The sequence below is a fragment of the Sinohyriopsis cumingii genome, chromosome 2, assembly GCF_028554795.1.
Source record: "Sinohyriopsis cumingii isolate HCF-2022 chromosome 2, ASM2855479v2, whole genome shotgun sequence".
Taxonomy (NCBI): Eukaryota; Metazoa; Mollusca; class Bivalvia; order Unionida; family Unionidae; genus Sinohyriopsis; species Sinohyriopsis cumingii.
This window is the reverse complement of record NC_142962.1, coordinates 69,326,716-69,348,723: the sequence shown is the minus strand read 5'-3', so window position 1 is coordinate 69,348,723 and position 22,008 is coordinate 69,326,716. Positions and strand designations below refer to the sequence as shown.

At 36.5% G+C, this 22,008-nt stretch overlaps 1 protein-coding gene across 1 annotated transcript in view; it reads right to left on the bottom strand.

The window, feature by feature from the left end:
- The window catches only part of LOC149805112 (microtubule-associated protein 1 light chain 3 gamma-like), a 40,848-nt gene that overhangs the window by 6,782 nt on the left and 12,058 nt on the right, over positions 1–22,008 (bottom strand). The window contains exon 3 of the mRNA XM_089947475.1: positions 5,669–5,775. Within this exon, the coding sequence (XP_089803601.1) occupies positions 5,669–5,775 (107 nt within the window). The remainder of the gene's footprint in view (positions 1–5,668; positions 5,776–22,008) is intronic.

Sequence of the window (22,008 nt, the reverse complement as noted above, 5' to 3'; positions counted from 1 at the left end):
CAAGTGACGTGTGAATCATGAATGAATTTACAAAATGGAATTGAGTAATAAATAACAATTTTTAAACAAATATTTCTATTTCTTTCCTTATAGATATAATACAAGATCTGGTAACTATGGCTAATGAAAAATTGGAGTATATAATATGCAAGTTATTTAAGGTGTACTGTCTAAAGTCTCTGGGGGACTTATTTTGGTGTTACTGAATCACAAGCTCATTGGCAGAATGTCAAAACAACTTGCTGTCTGAAGATATCAGATAGTACACATACTCGTACAATAACCTGTAAGTACCTAATACCCTTTCAAGATCTGTATCTAGTATTTGGTCGGAAGATACATTTTATTTTAGCATCCAAGCTATTTCAGAACAATTTTTAAATACTTTTTTTGGGGGTTACCAGTTTATTTCTCAATAAAATTCCAATAATCTGACCCTTGTAGTTAAATGAAGTAACAAAAGTAAATTAGAAATGTGTACATACAAGTCCTATCAAACCCCTATGCTGAATAGAAAATGGGCATAAAATGTTAGCAAAGAAAATAAAAACAAGAAATACAGGTCAAAGGGAGCAACTTGAATATCAGAGTAATGTACAAACCAGATATAAACAAAGTTGTATACCCATATAATCATGTGGACTGACTTAAATACAAAATAAAACAGGTGCGACGGACAGCTACAACGACAAAGGTGACACATTATTCTGTTTCTACATTCATGACAGTATATCCTTCAGCTACAATTCCCCCCCCCCCCAACTAAAAAAAAAAAAACCCTACAAAATATGTTACTTTAACTCATTAACCCCCTGGCGCCTCGTTTACACATCAGGAGGTAGTAGCCTACTTCCAAGCTCTGTAGCATCAAGGTCATGTGTGATACACTAAAGTTGGTGGTATTATAGAAAGGTAGACAGATGTAGCTGTACAATGATAACAAATAATCTGGACATTCCAGTTTCACTACAAAACGCAGGGGGAAAAACATAATTTCTGGGACCCAATTTTTTCCACCCAAAATTCGCCCGTGGTCGGAATCCGATTTTGAGACTTTTTGGCCTCAGATCTAAAGCAGACCGCTGGTCTAAACTGCAGACAGGTGAACCTTTGCAAAAAGTAAGATAAGATGGGCATTTGGTATAAAGAGTGGTCTCAATACGAAAATGATGGGTCCATTAAGCAAAACTTTTTTTTCAAAAATCCAACATTTACCCATGCACGAGCGAAATAGTCAATGAAAAACAATGTTTCTAACACAACTAGGCATTAGGTTAACTGGAAATCCCTTGGAAGTCAATGTATTAGGATGTATTCAGAAATAGCCCCCAAAATGTGTTTCCTACTTGCATTTCAGGCGAAAACAACAAAAACCTCCAGGGGTTAATGAGTTATAGAAATGCACAAAGGATACTCATCTTAAGACTGTAAAAAAATACACAAGCAATTTTACACAAATGTAGGACAAAACTGCAAATGAAAATAACAAATCTTGGTGATAAATGACATCATCTATATAGACAGATCAGACTAATGCAATGGTTCTAAATTTTGTGCACCCACATCCCACTTCTGGGTATTCTATGTATAGCTAATACATCACCTGCAGTAAGCCATTGATGAAAAGTGGCTGTAACCAATAGTCTGAGAACCTGCTGGCAATAGAAGGTCTTAACCACAATTCCTTTTCTACTACAAATCTAGACTGGTGTTTGGGATAAACATCACACTACTGTATAAAATTATGAATTTGTTCTAGCACAGGAGAAAAAACATATACTCGAAGATATAAATAAGAACCTTCTCAGTACTCAAATAAGGAACAACTGGATGGAATTTATTGAATCATTAGGCCTAGACCAGCTGGTAAATGAGCCTACAAGGGTAACAGAAAAATCAAGCACTCTTATTGATCACATACCAACCTACCAGACAATGTGGCTTGTGTTAATGTACCAAATGTTGGTCTCAGTGACCACTATCCTACTTTTTTGACAAGAAAGGTTAAATGCAAGAAAAATACACATAAAACGACCACTTACAAATCATTCAAAAATTTTAATGAAAAACAATTTCTCAATGACCTATGTAACATTCCATGGAATATGATCCAAAATTTGGATGACACAGATGAAGCTCTGAGGGTGTGGACTGACTTATTCATGGATGTAGTCTCTAAGCATGCACCACTGAAAGTACATAGAGTAAGGACTGAAATTCAACCTAATTGGCTTACTACTGAAATCCTAGATGCCAAACACGAGACCAATTCAAGGCTATGGGAAACCATGCACAATATAAAGTATGGAGAAATAAAATAACATTAATGATTAAAAAAGCTAAACAAACTTTTTATCAATCATTGCTTGAAAACAAAAAGAGCAACACAAACTCCATTTGGAAAGTCTTCAATGAACTCACTGGAGGAATACACAAAGACCAGACAAATAAAATTCACTCACTTCTGGTAATTCACTTCTGGTAAATGACACCATAGTCACTGATGACACTGACACTGCAAATGTTTTCAATGATTTTTTTTCACCAACATTACCACAAAGTTAAAAGAACCAGTGATAGAAAACAACTTTAATGAACTGAAAAAGTTCTGCAGCAGCAGAATCTCTAAGGAGATATGTTTCTCTATCCCACCAGCATAAAAAAAAAACTTTGCTAAAAAATGTCTCAGTGAACTTGATACCAAGAAAGCTACAGGACTTGATCAGATTAGTCCACGAATCATTAAATTTTCTGCCTCTGCTATTTTAGATACCATAACATTCATAATTAATTTAAGTATTGCAATGTCATCTGTTCCCAAAATATGGAAAACTGCAAAAGTAGCTCCTATTAACAAATCTGGTTCTAAGGATTATGCTGATAACTACCGACCAATCTCAATACTACCTAACTTGTCAAAATTGACTGAAAAACATGTCCATGACTCATTTATGTCATATTTACCCAAACACTTGCTGTTACACTCTAATCAATCAGGCTTTAGACAGAAACATTCATGTGAGACTGCCTTGATCTTTCTAACTGATAAATGGCTTCAAGCACTTGACCAAGGTAGAATAATAGGATCTGTATTTGTAGATTTCAGGAAAGCTTTTGACATGGTGGATCATGAAATCCTTTTGAAGAAACTGAAACTCTACCAATGAACAATTAGATGGTTTACTTCTTACTTAAGTGAAAGAACACAACATATTTATATAAATAATGTTCTGTCTGAACCTGGAACAATTAGATATGGAATACCACATGGCTCAATTCTAGGTCCATTACTATTCATTTTATTTATTAATGACCTTCCAGTTTTACTAAGAGTCTCAATATCATCTACAAATCTCTATGCAGATGACACAACATTGTCAGACATCCAAAACACAAAGCATGAACTCAAAATTTCTTTACAGAATGCCCTAAACAAACTGGAAAACTGGTGCACATACAATGGCATGGTGGTAAATACTGGTAAAACTAAAATATTACTTATCTCTACACGACAAAAAAGGACAAATCTTGATAGTGATGAACTATGTCTGACATGGAAGGATACAAATTTACAAATGGTCTGTCATGATAGACTGCTTGGTGTTCTGGTAGATAATAACCCATCACGGACTGAACATATCAAACATATCAGTAAAATGTCAATTCAAGTTTATGGCTTCTCAGTAGGATAAGTCATTTTCTCCCTGAAAGGCACAGAAAACTATTGCATAACAGTTACATACAACCTTATTTAGACTAATGTAATACAGTATGGGGTAATTCAAACAATAAAAACTGCAAAGCTGGCACATCTTCAAAAAAGAGCATTAGGGCTAATATCAATCCAGAAAGAAAGCAAGGAAAATTTAGCTGGTAAATTAAAAATATTACCTATTAAAGACCGAATCTGTTTGAGAAAAACCAAATTAATGTACAGGATATCCCATAATAGAGCTCCCGAATATTTACAATCACTATTCCAGTATAGGCTTCCGGCCTGGTAATATTGCCCATCTGCGATCCTTGTCTACCAAACAGTATAAAATTCCCAAACCAAATAAGGAGTTATTTAAAAAAAAGTTTCCAATACTCTGGAACTCTGCTCTGGAATAGTATTCCAGTTGAGATTAGAAATGCCCACTCTATTTCTTTCTTCCAAACCCAATATATCCAGTGGCTTCAGAGATGCAGCTAAAATAAATAAATTCTTTTGTATGAGGGCCTCAAGGTAGATTAGTTCTTAGCTAATTGTGTTATCCTCTTTAAATAAGGTTATTATTATTATTATTATTATTATTATTAATAGTTCACATTATCAAAGATAGCAATGATCTAACCTAAATACTTCTCTCGAATTATAATTCTGATTTTAAAATGGCAAGCACCTGCCTGGCAAGTAAAATACCATGTACCACAGACTGGTTGAAAGTCCCCAATATGTAAAAAAAATTTAAAAAAAATATGTACTGCTAACAGATGTCATGTTTTGCCTCTGATACATCTGTTCACATTAAAACAAATCCAATTAAGATGTCAAAACAAGGGTTCTATGGAATACTCTATATTCTGTGAAATACTGTATTTTATGGAATATTCTGTATTCTATGGAAAACTGTATGCTATGGAATACTCTATATTCATTGGAATACTCCATATTTCATTGGAACACTGTATGCTATGGAATACTCTATATTCATTGGAACATTCCATATTTCATTGGAACACTGTATTCTATGGAATACTCTATATCACTGGAACACTCCATATTTCATGGAATGCTGTATTCTATGGAATACTCTGTATTTTATGGAACACTTCATTTTCTATGGAACACTTTGTATCAACTCTGAACCATGATCAACCTTCTTTAATTTCACACAGAATCTCCTATCGAATCTTAATGCTGTTGGCATTAGTATTAAAATCAAGGACAGAATTCCTCAATTACCTCTTACTATCTGCAAACAAAATTAAAAACTGTATCATGCTATGTGGGCACTTCTAGTCCTAAAATTGCCATCGTTACGCACAATTCTCTGATGGCAATTCATTTCAATAATATTAATATCTTGGCAATTTAAATTTTGGGACTTGTTCTATTGTGTGCAGATTTTCCCATTAAGTCACTGATGTATGCTGGTGTATAACTTTAGAAATGATGTAATGAATTTCTTTACAAAAAAACATGCAGAAATGCATAATTCTGCAATAACTCAAACTTTATATTTTGAAAATAAAACTTTCAAAGACTGAAATTATGAAAATAAAAAAAAAGAGTTAACAATGTGTAATGATTAAAAGTGAATAGGAACTATATCCAGAATGGTAAATTCCTTAGTGCCAACCTTGCCTGGTACACAGGATAAATTCACAGTGTTTTTCTACAAAAATTTGGTGAATACCTGGAAAATCCAAGATCAAGATCATGGTGTCTGAAGATAACAGACACAGACATAGGTTCTGCAGGATGTCTTATATACACACTATGCTATGATGCCACCCCACCCCCAACTCAACCAGTCTTGCAAAACTTCAAGCACAGAATCTGAAGACATCCACTGCCATCAAAAATGTTTTAAATTTGTTCACTATTTGTTAATATTATAAAGGTGACACAACAATGATGGCACATTTTTTTTCTCAGCAACATAAGAAAACTTTTACATACCTGATAATAGTGGCAAACTGTGACATTGACAGCTCTTGAGGGACAAGGAACTTTGTCTTGTCAAGCAAGGGCAAATGCTGTTCCTTATAGTATCTCTCTACTATTACCTGTATGAAAAATAAAAATCTGCAATCAAAGTTGTTAAAGAAAGGGTTCAGTGTTTTACATGTGCATTGAGTTGGGCTGTACTTTAAATGAATCTGACATGCAGTGTATAACATTTGCATTGTGTTGGATTTACTCTAAATGAATCTGACATGCAAAATCTTGAACACATGAAGTTTAACACAGACTATTGACTCCAAAACTGCTGATGCCTCCATTGGGCCATTTGCTGATGCAGGTGAGACAAATTAATCCATTCACCATAGCCAAGGTTCCAATATGTTAACCCTATCTACACCTTGGCAGATCGATCAGATATTTCTGTGCTACGGGTCTGTGATATTCATTAGATGCAGCAACAAGGCAATGCATCCTATCAAAATAAACATTGTTCAAATTTGAACATCGTTCCTACATCACTGAGACAAGGAGGGGCCCCGAGTGGCAGAGTGGTCTAAAGCACTCTTCGTTACGGATCACTGCCATCTCATTTCTGTCTGCATGGGTTCGAGTCTAGGATTTGGCCAATGTGGGTATGTGAGAAAGCTTCCAGTAGCTTCTCGTGGGATGGTGGTTCTTCCTGGTTTTTTTCTGGGTTCTTCCTCCACCATTAATACTGGCCGCCATGCATAGCCTATCGCGTGCTGAAAAATGGCGTTAAACCCCACAACAACAACAACAAACAAGGAGAGCACACAAATGGAATGGACTCATAAATAAGCAATTTTCTATTGCTGGTATGTGTAAATGATTCTACTTTTACATAGTCATACTTCTGATCTTAAATTTACAAAATAACCTTTCGAAGTCGATTGCCTCCACCATTAGATGGCACTACATACTATGGGAAGTAACTCATAAAATCCAATAGATATATGGCTTGTAATCTCAGCTGATTGAGTGTATGACTTGCAATCCAAGGGTTGGTGGGTTTGATACCCATGCAGACCAGCCCCGGTCAGCTTCTTCAGTGTCTCCTTTGAAAAAAGACACTAAGTTCACATTTCCTCTGCATGATATAGCCAACACTAAGTTCGCATTTCCTCTGCATGATATAGCCAACAATGTGACAAAAAGTGCCATAAAAAGAGCAACAAAAACAAAATATGCTGATGGCCACCATACATATCTGATCTTTATGGTATAATGTACATGCAAGAACACACAGTATGCAGTCAGATAATGCACATGTGGAGATCAAGGACAATGTTGTTATCTTGAAATTTTATCAATAATGAACACTGATGATCTGGATATGCAAGTGCTGTATGCAGACATTAAGGCCAACCCTACTGATTGAAATCTTGTCAAGTCTCAAGAGTATAAACCCAGATCTCCAGTCACATAATGAACAAGCAAACATTAGGGCCAATACTGGTCATATGAATTGTTGTCAAAACTAATATTTTATACCCAGATCTTTTGTCACATAAAGCCCCAACACACATTAGGATTAACGCTCTTCACCTGAATTCTTGTCAAGAACCAATAGTGCAGACCCAGATCTCTTGTCACATAATGCCCAAACAGAGATCAGGGCTGATACTTTTTATCTGAAATTTTGTCAAGAATCAAGTGTAGACCAGACCTGTAGTCACATAATGCATCAGCAGACATTAGGGCCAATGCTCATCACTTGAAATAATGTCAAGCATTAATAGTGTCGACACAGATCTTATGTCAAAGAATGCTTAGTCAATGTTCTTCACTTTAAATCTTTTCAAGACTCTATAATATAAAACCAGATATCTAGTCAAATAATGTACCATCAGAGATTAGGGCCAATGACCTTCACTTGAAATCTTGTCAAGATTCAATATAGCATATACCCAGATCTCTAGTCACATAATATACCGGTAAATATCAGGGTCTATGCTCTTCATTGTCAAGAATCAATAGTGGAGATCAGATCTCTTGTCAGTAATGCAACAGGAGAGACTTGGGTCAATGCCCTTCACTTGAAGTCTTATCAGGAATCAAAAGTGTAGACCAAAACCTTTAGTCAGTAATACACCAGCTGAGAATAGGGTCAATGCCCGTCATTTTAAGCCTTATCAGGAATCAAAATTGTAACCCAAACCTTTAGTCACATAATGCACCAGCAGAGATTAAGTCATTGGTCTTTCTTGAAATCTTGTCAAGACTCACTCGTGTATACACCTAGATCTGTAGTCACATAATGCACCACAGAGAACAGAGACCAAGGTCAGTGCTATCTTGTCAAGAATCCACAGTGTAGACCTGAATATGCAGTCACCAAATGCATCAGGATAGATCAGGCTTAATGCTATTTGTACAAAATTATCAAGAATGAACATTGTCAACACTGATCAGCCAGCACATTATGCAACCAGAGACCTGAGAAAACTACATTGCAAATACATTAAACTGCCAATTAAAATTTCTGTACATTCCTTTATTAAACTTGTTACTGCTCGTTTTCCTTCCCTTCCAATCTGAAACTTCATTTTTACAATTCACGTACCATAAGCTTCATATATTACAAATTGAATAAGAATTTATTTGTACCATGGTTTTGTTTTTAGACAAAATTGTACTGCACACACATACAAATACACACAAAAATTGTTAACAGTGCAATTAAACAAGTGTCCCTCAAAGAGACTGATCTCTTTTAGTCAAAAATAATTTCAAGGGATTCAAGATATGACCATTTCTTTCTCACAATGGCTTAAGTGTTGAAACCATCTCTGATATAGATATTCTTCGGCATTATCAAAATTTTCACATTCTCTGATGTGTGGACAAACTGATGGTCAGATTGACACCTGTGACCATGATTTTTGTTTAAGACAAAGGAGATATTATTTGAAGCCTTTGAAGAAAACCCCATGTCAACATGACTAGATTATCTATTCAGGGGTAGTACTGACAGCAAGATTTTTATGACAGCCATATTAGATGTACGATTAGCATCATTTTCAATATAGGACCAAATATATGTCATAAGAAGTCTACTGGTGAAAATCCAATGTTGATCAAGCCATCCATCTGGAAAGAGTAGAGACAATATTTCAAGATGGCCACCATTTGAGGGTAAATTCAAACCATTTTTATTAAGAACCAAGTAAAAATCATAAGAACTCTACTGACTAAAACCCCATGTCAAAATGACCTTCCATTTAACTCGTTACCATAAAACACAAATATGTGTCAAAGCTGCAGTGCAATGTGCTACAAGTAGAACACTTAAATGATAAAATTTATTGTAGTGTGGTGAATGTTAAGTTCAACATAAATTTTAACCATTTTAACTTTTTGGTTTGAGAGTAAAATCTGATCTTTACTGTTATATAAATGTTTTTCATGGAGGAATTTTTATATGCTTAAAAAATCTTGTTCAAGCTGCAAGTCTGTGAAGCTGTATGACCAATTGCAGCTGAACTTTCTCCCCTCAAAATCTACCAGTTTGTTGTCTGTATCAATAAATCATCCAAACTTGATAAATTACAAGAAATCAGTGTTGCCTACATTGATACTGGTCCATACAAGTGACTTACTGAAGCTTTCATGATCATAATGCGAAACATGAAAACTCAAGTTTGGAACAAAATCTGTAGCATCCATTTTGGATAGTCAAGAATCCAACCCAGTGACTTTAAACAGCAGATTCCTATTATGTCTTAAGTATCAAGATCTGCCATTTACCTCAATGCCTAAAGTTTGTAACAGGAAGTTTTCCTCAAAAGTGGCAACAAAAAGAGGCACTGACATGTGCCTGTGTGCATGCATCCAAATGCACTTGTATGGATGGAGATGTCTTTAGCACTTCCATGAGAATGCAATAGAGGCATCCAAAAGTGCTTATATAAAGAAAATGGTTAAAGTAGTAATTTTAAAGATGGTCACCATGGTGGCCATACTGGCTGTCAAATTAGCCCTATAATAATTCCAAACCAGCAAGACATTACAAGAAGTCTTCTGGCGAAACAAAAACCCAATGGTCATATGACTTTTCATTTTGAGTGTGTGTATGTGTGTGAATCGGATTTTTAACATAGCTTTAACAATTTTTCAGTCATACTGCTATGATGTCTGCAGTGTGGCAGTTTATAGTGATGTCTAGCTCTGGGGCATCATGCCGCAGACATGAAGTATGATGTCCCACCCAGTCACATTATCCTGACACCAGTCCTAACACTAACCTCTTAATGCTGAGCGCTAAGAGAGTCAGCTGTTAGTACCTTTTTTGTAAGTCTTTGGTATGACATGGCCCGGAATCAAACCCACAACCTCCTGCATCCAAGGCGAATGCTCTAACCACTAGGCCACTGGAGCGGTCTTTTCAATTTTGAAGGATTATCAAATAAAGATTATCAAGATGACAGTCTGGATATCAGATGTGCACCATTTCCCGCTAGACATCCTAAGGTCTTCTGGTGAAAGCACAATGTCAACAATGTCAATATGGAGAGCTATCTAGGGGAAACAGCCATAATATTTTCCATCTGGCCATTGTGACAACCATATCAGAGGTCGGACTGTCACAATGTTCTCATATGACCAACTAAATAAAATGACCATCTAAATAAACATCATAAGTCATTTGGTAAAATTAGTATCCCATTCTATTATAATAATTCATGCAAAAAAAGTAGTGTTAACAAGATTTCCATGTAGACACTATTGTGGTTATATTTGATTTCTTATTGGCACCAGTTATATTTAGGACCAATTAGAAGTATTTAAGTACAAAAAAAGACATGTTGATACAACCATCCATTCAGGAAGAGACTAATTTAGGACCAACTAGACGTCACAAGATATTAGTATGACTTTTTGTTCAAGCATGATGATAACAAGATGGCTACTGTGAGGACGACAGTGAACATCATATCAGCACCATTTCATTTAGGAGCAATCAGGCATCAAAGGAAGTATTCTGGTGAAAACCCCATATTGATGTAACTGATTCAGAAGAAGCAGCGATAACATGACTTTAAAGATGGGTATTGTGATTGCCATACTGGATGTCCAAGTGACACTGTATTCATTTAAAACCAACCAGACCAAGGGCTGAAGGTGTGTCAAGTTTCATGGCAATATTCCAAGTAATTTTGGAGGACCTGTAGAGATAAAAAAAAAAGTTTCTCAATGTTTGAAGCTTGCAAAATACTTCATTTGGGAAAGAAATAACAAACTGCATCAACAACAAAAATATTAAACACAAAAAGAAAGAGAAAACCTGGACAGTGTCTTAAAAGTATTGCATTACATGTGTGTGTGTGTGTTTGGTTAACTGTCAGCTTAATGATACCAAACTAACAATTTAGGAGTATTTACAGCAGATTGTGAGGCAGGTCTTAACACATAAACCCCTAGCGACGACTTAACAGGGCAGGAGGTAGCAGCCTACTGCCAAGCTCTGTAGCGTCATGGTCATGCATGATACACTAAAGTGGGTGGTATTAATGAAAGGTAGACAGTTGTAGTTGTTGTTGTTGTTGTTGTTGTGGGGTTTAATGCCATTTTTCAGCACACGATAGGCTATACATGGCGGCCAGTATTAATGGTGGAGGAAGAACCCAGGAAAACCCCGGAAAGAACCACCGACCCACGAGAAGTTACTGGCAAGCTTTCTGATACACCCACATTGGCTGAATCTTAGACTTGAACCACCGCAGACAGAGGTAAGATGGCAGTGATCCATAACGAAGAGCACTTTAGACCACTCAGCCACTCGGGGCCCCTAAAGGTAGACAGATGTAGCTCTACAATAATGATACCAAATAATCTGGAATATCTAGTTGCACTATACAGATAAAACATACAGATAAAACAACCTCATTTTTTGGACCTGACTTTTTTAAAACCCAAATGCCCATGGTCGGAATCCAATTTTGTATCCGGATTTCATACTTTTTGGTCTCAGATCTAAGACAAACCGGTATGAACTGCAAACAGACAGATGAGCCTTTACAAAAAATAGGATAAGATGGGCACTTGGAATAAAGAGTGGTCTCCATACAAAAATAATGGCTCCATTTAGCAAAAAGAAAAAAAAAAAAAAAAAAAAAAGACCTCCAATTTTTACCCTTCTGCTCATGCGTGAATCAAATAGCCAATGAAAAACGTTTCTAACACAACTAGTCAGTATGTTATTGAAAGATGACCGGGGTTTTTATGTTTTTGAGTCTATTCAGAAATAGCTTTCAAAATGTGTTTCCTACTCGATTTTCAGGCCCAAATGACAAAAAGCTCCAAGGGTTAATGTGTTAATTGAGGAGTATTTACTGCAGATTGTGAGGATGGTCTTTGCAAATGCTGTTGAAATGAAAGTTTGGGTATGTTGGTCTTACATGAAAATTACAAATTTATATTTTGCATTCATGCCAAGTTTTCTGGAACCAAATCAGGGCAATCAGTGTTCACAAGGAATTGGGTCCAAATCAAGGAAATTAGCATAACAACCTTTTTTGTCACTAAGTAAATTAACTACAACGAATAATAGTTACTCAAATAATTTTCTTGTACGTTATTTTCACTATGCTTTATGCATTTAAATTTGTCTATCCATAAACTGTTGAACTTTAAACATTTTTTTACAGTACGTTTTCCTTTAGTTGCATTAGCATACTTTTCAACATGGTGCCAAAATTATTATTTTTCCAAGGAGTTCAAGAATTGTTTGATACTAAACAGGTTGCCTGCAAACTGTATACATAACATGTTACTCCATACTGATACATAAAACAATAAATGCATCAGCGCATGCCATGCTCCATGATTTGATTGGTAGTTAGATAACAACTTCATTGGCAGATGATGATAGTCATAAGCAGTCTAGGCAGATGATGATAGTCATAAGCAGTTAAGGCAGATGAGGATAGTCATAAGCAGTCTAGGCAGATGACAATAGTTGTAAACAGTCTAGGCAGATGAAGATAGTCATAAGCAGTCTAGGCAGATGAAGATAGTCATAAGCAGTCTAGGCAGATGAAGATAGTCATAAGCAGTCTAGGCAGATGAAGATAATCATAAACAGTCTAGGCAGATGACGACAGTCATAAGCAGTCTAGGCAGATGACGATTGTTATAAGCAGTCTAGGCAGATGACAATAGTTATAAGCAGTCTAGGCAAATGATGATAGTTATAAGCAGTCTAGGCAGATGACGATAGTTATAAGCAGTCTAGGCAGATGCAGTCTAGGCAGATGACGATAGTTATAAGCAGTCTAGGCAGATGAAGATAGTCATAAGCAGTCTAGGCAGATGACGATAGTCGTAAACAGTCTAGGCAGATGAAGATAATCATAAGCAGTCTAAGCAGATGACGATAGTCGTAAGCAGTCTAGGCAGATGACGATAGTCATAAGCAGTCTAGGCAGATGACGATAGTCATAAGCAGTCTAGGCAGATGATGATAGTTATAAGCAGTCTAGGCAGATGACGATAGTCATAAGCAGTCTAGGCAGATGACGATAGTTATAAGCAGTCTAGGCAGATGACGATAGTTATAAGCAGTCTAGGCAGATGACGATAGTCATAAGCAGTCTAGGCAGATGACAACAGTCATAAGCAGTCTAGGCAGATGAAGATAATTATAAGCAGTCTAGGCAGATGACGATAGTCACAAGCAGTCTATGCAGATGACGACAGTCATAAGCAGTCTAGGCAGATGATGATAGTCATAAGCAGTCTAGGCAGATGACGATAGTCATAAGCAGTCTAGGCAGATGAAGACAGTCATAAGCAGTCTAGGCAGATGAAGATAGTCATAAGCAGTCTAGGCAGATGAAGATAATCATAAGCAGTCTAGGCAGATGATGACAGTCATAAGCAGTCTAGGCAGATGACGATTGTTATAAGCAGTCTAGGCAGATGACAATAGTTATAAGCAGTCTAGGCAAATGATGATAGTTATAAGCAGTCTAGGCAGATGACGATAGTTATAAGCAGTCTAGGCAGATGCAGTCTAGGCAGATGACGATAGTTATAAGCAGTCTAGGCAGATGACAATAGTTATAAGCAGTCTAGGCAGATGAAGATAGTCATAAGCAGTCTAGGCAGATGACGATAGTCGTAAACAGTCTAGGCAGATGAAGATAATCATAAGCAGTCTAAGCAGATGACAATAGTCGTAAGCAGTCTAAGCAGATGACGATAGTCGTAAGCAGTCTAGGCAGATGACGATAGTTATAAGCAGTCTAGGCAAATGACGATAGTCATAAGCAGTCTAGGCAGATGATGATAGTTATAAGCAGTCTAGGCAGATGACGATAGTCATAAGCAGTCTAGGCAGATGACGATAGTTATAAGCAGTCTAGGCAGATGACGATAGTTATAAGCAGTCTAGGCAGATGACGATAGTCATAAGCAGTCTAGGCAGATGACAACAGTCATAAGCAGTCTAGGCAGATGAAGATAATTATAAGCAGTCTAGGCAGATGACAATAGTCACAAGCAGTCTATGCAGATGACGACAGTCATAAGCAGTCTAGGCAGATGATGATAGTCATAAGCAGTCTAGGCAGATGACGATAGTCATAAGCAGTCTAGGCAGATGAAGACAGTCATAAGCAGTCTAGGCAGATGAAGATAGTCATAAGCAGTCTAGGCAGATGAAGATAATCATAAGCAGTCTAGGCAGATGATGACAGTCATAAGCAGTCTAGGCAGATGACGATTGTTATAAGCAGTCTAGGCAGATGACAATAGTTATAAGCAGTCTAGGCAAATGATGATAGTTATAAGCAGTCTAGGCAGATGACGATAGTTATAAGCAGTCTAGGCAGATGCAGTCTAGGCAGATGACGATAGTTATAAGCAGTCTAGGCAGATGAAGATAGTCATAAGCAGTCTAGGCAGATGACGATAGTCGTAAACAGTCTAGGCAGATGAAGATAATCATAAGCAGTCTAAGCAGATGACAATAGTCGTAAGCAGTCTAAGCAGATGACGATAGTCGTAAGCAGTCTAGGCAGATGACGATAGTTATAAGCAGTCTAGGCAAATGACGATAGTCATAAGCAGTCTAGGCAGATGATGATAGTTATAAGCAGTCTAGGCAGATGACGATAGTCATAAGCAGTCTAGGTAGATGACGATAGTTATAAGCAGTCTAGGCAGATGACGATAGTCATAAGCAGTCTAGGCAGATGACAACAGTCATAAGCAGTCTAGGCAGATGAAGATAATTATAAGCAGTCTAGGCAGATGACGATAGTCACAAGCAGTCTATGCAGATGACGACAGTCATAAGCAGTCTAGGCAGATGATGACAGTCATAAGCAGTCTAGGCAGATGACGATAGTCATAAGCAGTCTAGGCAGATGATGATAGTCGTAAGCAGTCTAGGCAGATGAAGATAGTCATAAGCAGTCTAGGCAGATGACAATAGTCGCAAGCAGTCAACTGAATGCTCTTTTTTGTTGGAAATATCTATTCTTGGTTGATGCTGTTTTAGGTGGAAATACTTACTTGGCACATGATGATTTAGCTTGAAATGCCTGTGATTTCCAGAAGCTTTTGTTGGCAAATCAGCAGATGAAAAAATACAGGCCAAAATCAAAAGACTTGTGGCCTACAATCCAGGAAACTTGGCACGATTGTGAACAGTACATCAGCTGTTATCGGAAACATGTGCTATAATGGTATACATATATAAACCAACAGAACTTTATATTGCAATTCATTAAGAATTTATGTCAATACTAACATGAGGTCTTACAATAACATTTATTATTATGATGTGTAAACATGTTTTTTGTACAGAAGCATGGGAACAGATGGTTTCAAGTACATATGCTTGCCCCAACAGTTGCCCATTTGCAGGCTCCCCTCCCCCTCCAAACAGGTATACCAGGGTATTTAATATTTAAAGAGATGTTTAATTCCAAAGTGAAAATCATTCAAGTCTATGAAAATTTTACAAGAGTTCCTTGAAGAGACTAAATGCTCAACTGCCTGAAAAGAATGTCCAGGAATCCAAGATAAATGCTGAGTGCTGTAACTGTATCCATATTCCTGAGTTACAACAAGATTTTCAAATTGCCACTGTGGTGACTGTATTGGATGTCTGATCAGCATCATTTCCTTTGTAAGCACAATATGAAGTAGAAGTGGTACCATTTTCAAGATGGCCATCATGATAGGCATACACCATGGAAGCTTGGCATTATTTTTTATTTATGACCAACTAGACATCGCATGAAGTCCACAGGTGAAAACTCATATGCTAATATGATCATCCATCTAGAAGGATTAATTGTTATATATAAAAAATTCAAGATGGCAACCATGGTGGTCATATTTCAGACTAGATCAGCACTATTTTCACTTACTGTAGGATCATCCAGTTAAGAAGAAGTTATAATAAGAATTTAAAAATGGCCATCAAGTGTTAAAAGTGTGGCAATCTGCATTTGACAGTGCTTTCACTATAAAAGCTGTCTTAAAGTGCTGAAGAATGACAGTAAAGAATGGCAGAAACTCAATTACCTGTTTAGTTGAATGCCAAAACAATCACAGCAATTTTGCTGAGAAGTGACAAACTTACAATTAAAATCAAACCAGACATTTGGCCAATGTAATTTAATTTTAAATTATGACATAGTAACTTTGACATGTTCTGTTGATTTTGATACAACATGTTACCAAGTTCTTAATCAACTAACTAGTTCTATCTTGTAATGAGTGTGTGAATGACAATGAATAGAAATAGCAATGCGGCTATTCAGAATTTGAGTTCCAATGGGAGTCAGAGTTTGAATTTCAGGTGATTTAGCAGATCTGGAGTTGCACCCTTTTTAAATGATTTAACTTTGTTTGGTCTTATTTATTTCTTTTACAAAATACTGCCAGTCTGACTGAGTAAGCAAATATTCAAATATCAATTTTGTATTTGAATATTCAGTGAAAATTATACTGATCTGAATGGTCAATCATTCTTTTCAGCTCTATTATGAACAAGTAAAACCCAATCAATACAGTTTAAATGGACAAACTGCAGGCATAAAGATTCCCTAATGTAACAGGGCATAAGTAAATGTTCATTTCAATGTCATTCAATTTGGAAAGTACAATATTCCAACTAGACCACACTTTTTAAAACAAAAATGAACACCTTCTAGAATATTCATGTACATGAGCTTATTCTGTGGTCAGTCAAGTGATGTCAGCAACTGACACAGTGAAGATCAAATTTCAAGGTCAATTTAACTAAGCATTATCTTACACAATAACAACCACAAATATACTCTGACATTTAGATTCTCCCTATTACAATTCATATCAACTATCAAGGTCAATGTATTTACAGATAACTCAGTTTTCAACATGTACTTTTCTAAATGCTAGACCCCCCAGTAATTGAAAGGAATATATGGCCTTGGGCTTGAATTTTCCGAATCCAATAAAATGCTCTGAGAAACACACAGACAATGGCCCTGATGCCAACTCTTGTTAAACTTAAGACTTCTTCCAATCAAGCTCAACCTGGTGTAATATACAACATTTAATATATAATGCACCAACCAGTATCATTCCTCAAGCTTTATTCTTAACTATTCAAAGATTATTTCCATTTACGCATGCAGTGTTGTGTTTTGATTGAACTAGGGAACTTTAATGTTTGCCGATCTAAGTTAAAACTGAGTATGTCCCAAACCAAGCCAACATGATCCCAAATCTTACTTTAGAAACCTAAGCTATAAGACCATTCCCTCCCATGGCATGGCACCTTTATGGTGAGAACAAGCACTATCAGGGGTGAGCAATTTTTTTTTTTTACCACTAGTCCAGGACAAGTGGTTTCAGAAAATTCACTAGTCCCACCTTTCTCTTCACTAGTCCCACCCTACACTTCACTAGTCCCACCTTACTTTTCACTGGTCCCAAAATGGTAATCACTTGCTGAGATTTGATGAGACGTATGTACTTAATCCACAGAAGAAAAAAAAATAATATACAACATAATTATTTCTTAAAAGAATTTAATTTTTCAAAGACATTGGTTGTTATACATTTGGCTTCTTCAGGTTCACGTATATATGTTTTAGCTGATGGATATGAAAATATGCCCATGTATATGTCTGCCACCTGCACCAGCAATAAGCCAGCAGTTGATAGCTGTGTCTGGGTTAAAGTCCTCAAGCTCTGGTCAATTTGCAGAAATGTTCCTTAGCATTTGTAAACTCTTTTGGTTTCAGGAATTCCTTAAAGAAGTCTTGATTAAATTCATTTAACTAAATCCTCGTTCACACTCAGAAATAGCTACTGCACACTCAGTATTCGCCTTACGTTTTATCCCTCCATTATCAAACAAATTTACCTTCGCCGAATCACCGATAATTTGGTACCTTAGCCCAATATGCAGTCAAGTGGTAACAGGATGTATATGTACCGGTATACACAAAGAGGGGTAGGATCAAGTATTCAGTATGCCCAGAGGGCATGATTGGCCAAATAAAGGTAGATATAATGATTAAAGCACGAAAATAAGGACTAGCCCAACTTTTTTAAAAATCACTTATCCTGGACTAGCAACTTGGAAAATTGTACTTGTCCGACTTCAAAAATGACTAGTCCGGGACGTCGGGCTATGGGATTTGCTCAGCCCTGACTATGGAACAATGTTGTACTTTGGATAGCTTTATTAGGATGGGGAAATTTTCTGCAATGACTGAGTGTGGTAACTGTCAATCTCTATATCAATATTGTGCTAACAATTAGGTGCAGCAACATCTATGTTAGTTGTCTCAGTTCCAACATCACTGAACAAATAAAATTTTACATCAATGCAAAACTTCACACTCCTATCAGATTATATAACAATATAAAGTCTCTATCAGTTAAGCAGTGCACAACTAAATAACGCTGGTCTTCTACACAAAATGTGGTAAATAACCCTGTAGTCTGTACGATTTTCCAGATTTCAATCTGACTGCACCGTTGGCCAAAAATTTAAAGCACCCACCTCTGATGCGGGAGGTCATGGTTTAGAACCCACTCACCCCAAATCATACCAAAAACTTTTAAGAATGGTAGTAACAGCTGCCTCAGTTGGCACTCAGCATAAGAGGTTAGTGTTAGGACTGGTTGGCCTGGTATCAGGATAATGTCACTGGGTGGGACATGATGCTACATGTCAACAGCATGATTCCCCAGTGCTAGACATCACTATAAACTGCCACTGCAGACATTGTAGTGATATGACTAAAATTCTTAAAATTCCACAAACACACACTTATTTCAATCTTAGGAATTGTGGGTGAGGGGTTTTCAAGAGAGCTAACTTTATCTATTCTAAAACTGACAATTTAGGGGGAAAATTCCTCCCACCCTTGGAACAAATAAGACAAGTATCTAATTACAGAATAAATCCAGTGAAGAAATTAGACTTGAGACTATTAAGCCCAATTTTAACACACACTCAAATTGTCTACGCAATATGTGGGAAAAGAAGACTAATCCTTTATGTGTCCCTAACAGATTAACACATACAGAATGTCAAAGTTGACAATGATGTCACAGATGAGAGAAAAGTTAACAAAAGCCATTATCGTAAGCATTAAACACTAAACATGCTTCAGCATATCTCAGATGTCAACCAATCAGCCAAAACTTCTCACAATCATGCTTTAGATATTCTAATGATATTTCTTGGCCAATGTGACTGGTAATGCATATTACATTAAATATGGTATTTGAATCAAGATTTCTGGTAAATTATATATGCATATTACCAGTCTCCTTGCAAATAACATACTTCCCAAATCGCACATCATACAAGTGATGTTGGTGAGGAAAAATTGTACAGATTAATATGTATGCAGTAACATTGTATGGCACCACAGCACAAGTGTGACTATTTGGTACCAACTAAATTAAAAGTTCATATGTATGAAAGAAACAAGCTCAAGAACTTTCAGGATTTACCATTTCCTTTCTCAAGGGCACAAAGCTATTAAGAATGATAACACAAAGTGAGTCAAGAACAAAACAAAAATCTTTACACCCATTTTGCACTGTTTTTTGACAGTTTTCTTTCTCATTCATATATTTATATTAAATTGCTGTCAGGATATCTGGTCCCAAAAAAATATGTTTCTGGTCAGCTGACCATCACTATTTTTCACTGCTGACCATAGCATCCACCCCCACCCCAATGGTAAAATGTGACAATAATTTTCAAAACAAATTAATTGTAAAAAAATTCCCAAAATTAATTTGTGTATCTGATTCAGCTGGTTTAGCCCAGTACCTCAAGTGCTTAGTACATAATTTTAGAAACTGTAATAGGAAAGACACTTGTGGTGGGGGGAGGCTTTCTATGCTGGGGTGCACAATTACAACCAAATAATAAGATATCTGATCTATTGTGGTTGCTTGCGAGAAAACATGTAAATAGCCAATTATCACAATGACTGGCAAAGTCAGATAAACAAGGCCATGCCTTTATTGTTACAATTAGAACAAGCGACTGCATAAGCTCTATGTAGAATAGTCCCTGCTGCCATGACTTTCTAAAATTGTGTTAATAGTTTTCTCTGTACTACTTACTGGACTCCCAAGGAAAAATATTGACTTTAAGGGGTGGGGGAGGTAAAACTAATTTTAATGATGCAATAGTTTCCTGTTGCTATTGCATTCTGGTACTATTCTGAAAGAAAAATATCCCAACCATATGATGAAAAATTTTTTGTCCTTCCATTTGGGTGAACCAGAAGATTTCAGAACACTGGATATTTCATGGTACACACTGCACTCCACACATCCTGCCCATTCTTGCCTATGCCTACTGCCTTCTTTTTGAGGCAGTAGCCTAACTTAGTGGCCCATCAGTGCAAAAAGGGAGAACGGAATCTGGCAATAACAATAGATAAGCATTACATCATTAAATTTTTTACCACCCACCACCAAGCTAAATTTCAATATCAATAATACCAAACCTGTTCCTAACTGTATAGATGAATTTGTCAGTTTGGTGAGAGAAGGAGGATCCCACAACTGGTGAATAAAAAATATAAAAACCAGTGAATACTCATACTCAATGAAGTGTAGAAGACTACTGAGAGAAGGAATCTGCATGGACAACTTTCTGAGCAACAACAATCTGACTAGTGAGAAACACCTTGACTTTGGTGGGTTAATGAGCATATGAAAACATGGTGTGAAAGTAAGGCTTTCATCACATCCTTTAAAGAAGAACAAGTCAGAAAGGATCATGATTTATACTAGCATTAGCTTGAAGTTCCTCACAGGATTTAATTTTCATGAAAGATAGGTCTGTATCAGTAAGGGACTGGTAAGCTTGCTTGATAGTTAATGTAATCCACCTCGAAATGGTGGAAGCTGAAATATCAGTAATGAGAGGCAAAGAAACATCCTGTAACCCTTCATTCTCTCTTTAGAGGCTACCAAATAAAAATGTACTGAGCCCTATCTAATAACTTTCAAGACAGCTTAAATTAACACCAACAAAACTCAATCAGGCATGTAATCCTAACATTTATTAAGAATACACACATAACAGAAAAGTGAATCCACTTTTTGACCCAAAGTGATGGCAAATCTTTGATGCAAACAATGTAGAATGAAGGGGCAGTATGCATGGGTAAGAACATGTGGGGTGTCCAAAGGGCAATCCAGTATTCTGGAATCTTATGGTTCATGTGAATGGAAGGACAAATTTTTGTCAAATGGTCAGGGCATTTTCCTCCTGAAAAGGTACCAGCTAAGCAACAGCAGTAAGTATGGATGCCACTTTAAATGTTCATTTTCATCTCCAATAAATTCATTAACAGAGAGTCAATGGTTCTAACTGATTTTGCCAGGTTCTTGCTCAACCAGTTATAATACTGACTGCCATGAGAAGTGGTCTTAAACCCAAAACAACAACTACATGCTTACCCCTTTCCAATAAACTTAACAAGCTCACTTGCTACATGGCCATGTTCAATGTTCATTCTGGAATAAATCAAAAATAAAAGACAAATTTGCCAACAGTCACTATCAATTTAATCAAGCTCATTTACTTTACTGCCTTTGTGGTTTGTTTTGTTTAACCCAAACATTTTTTAACTAAAGTGATGTTGATAAATATTTTATAAATCTAGGGGTCTGGGGGGATTCAATTTGCAGAAGTTTGCTTAAGATGACAAGACTACTCAGCAATGTGACGACACTTGGTGAAAACTGTCAGATGATTATTTGTCATGGCCATCTAATACAGATAATAAAGTGCATTGACCCATGGGTCACACTACCAGACA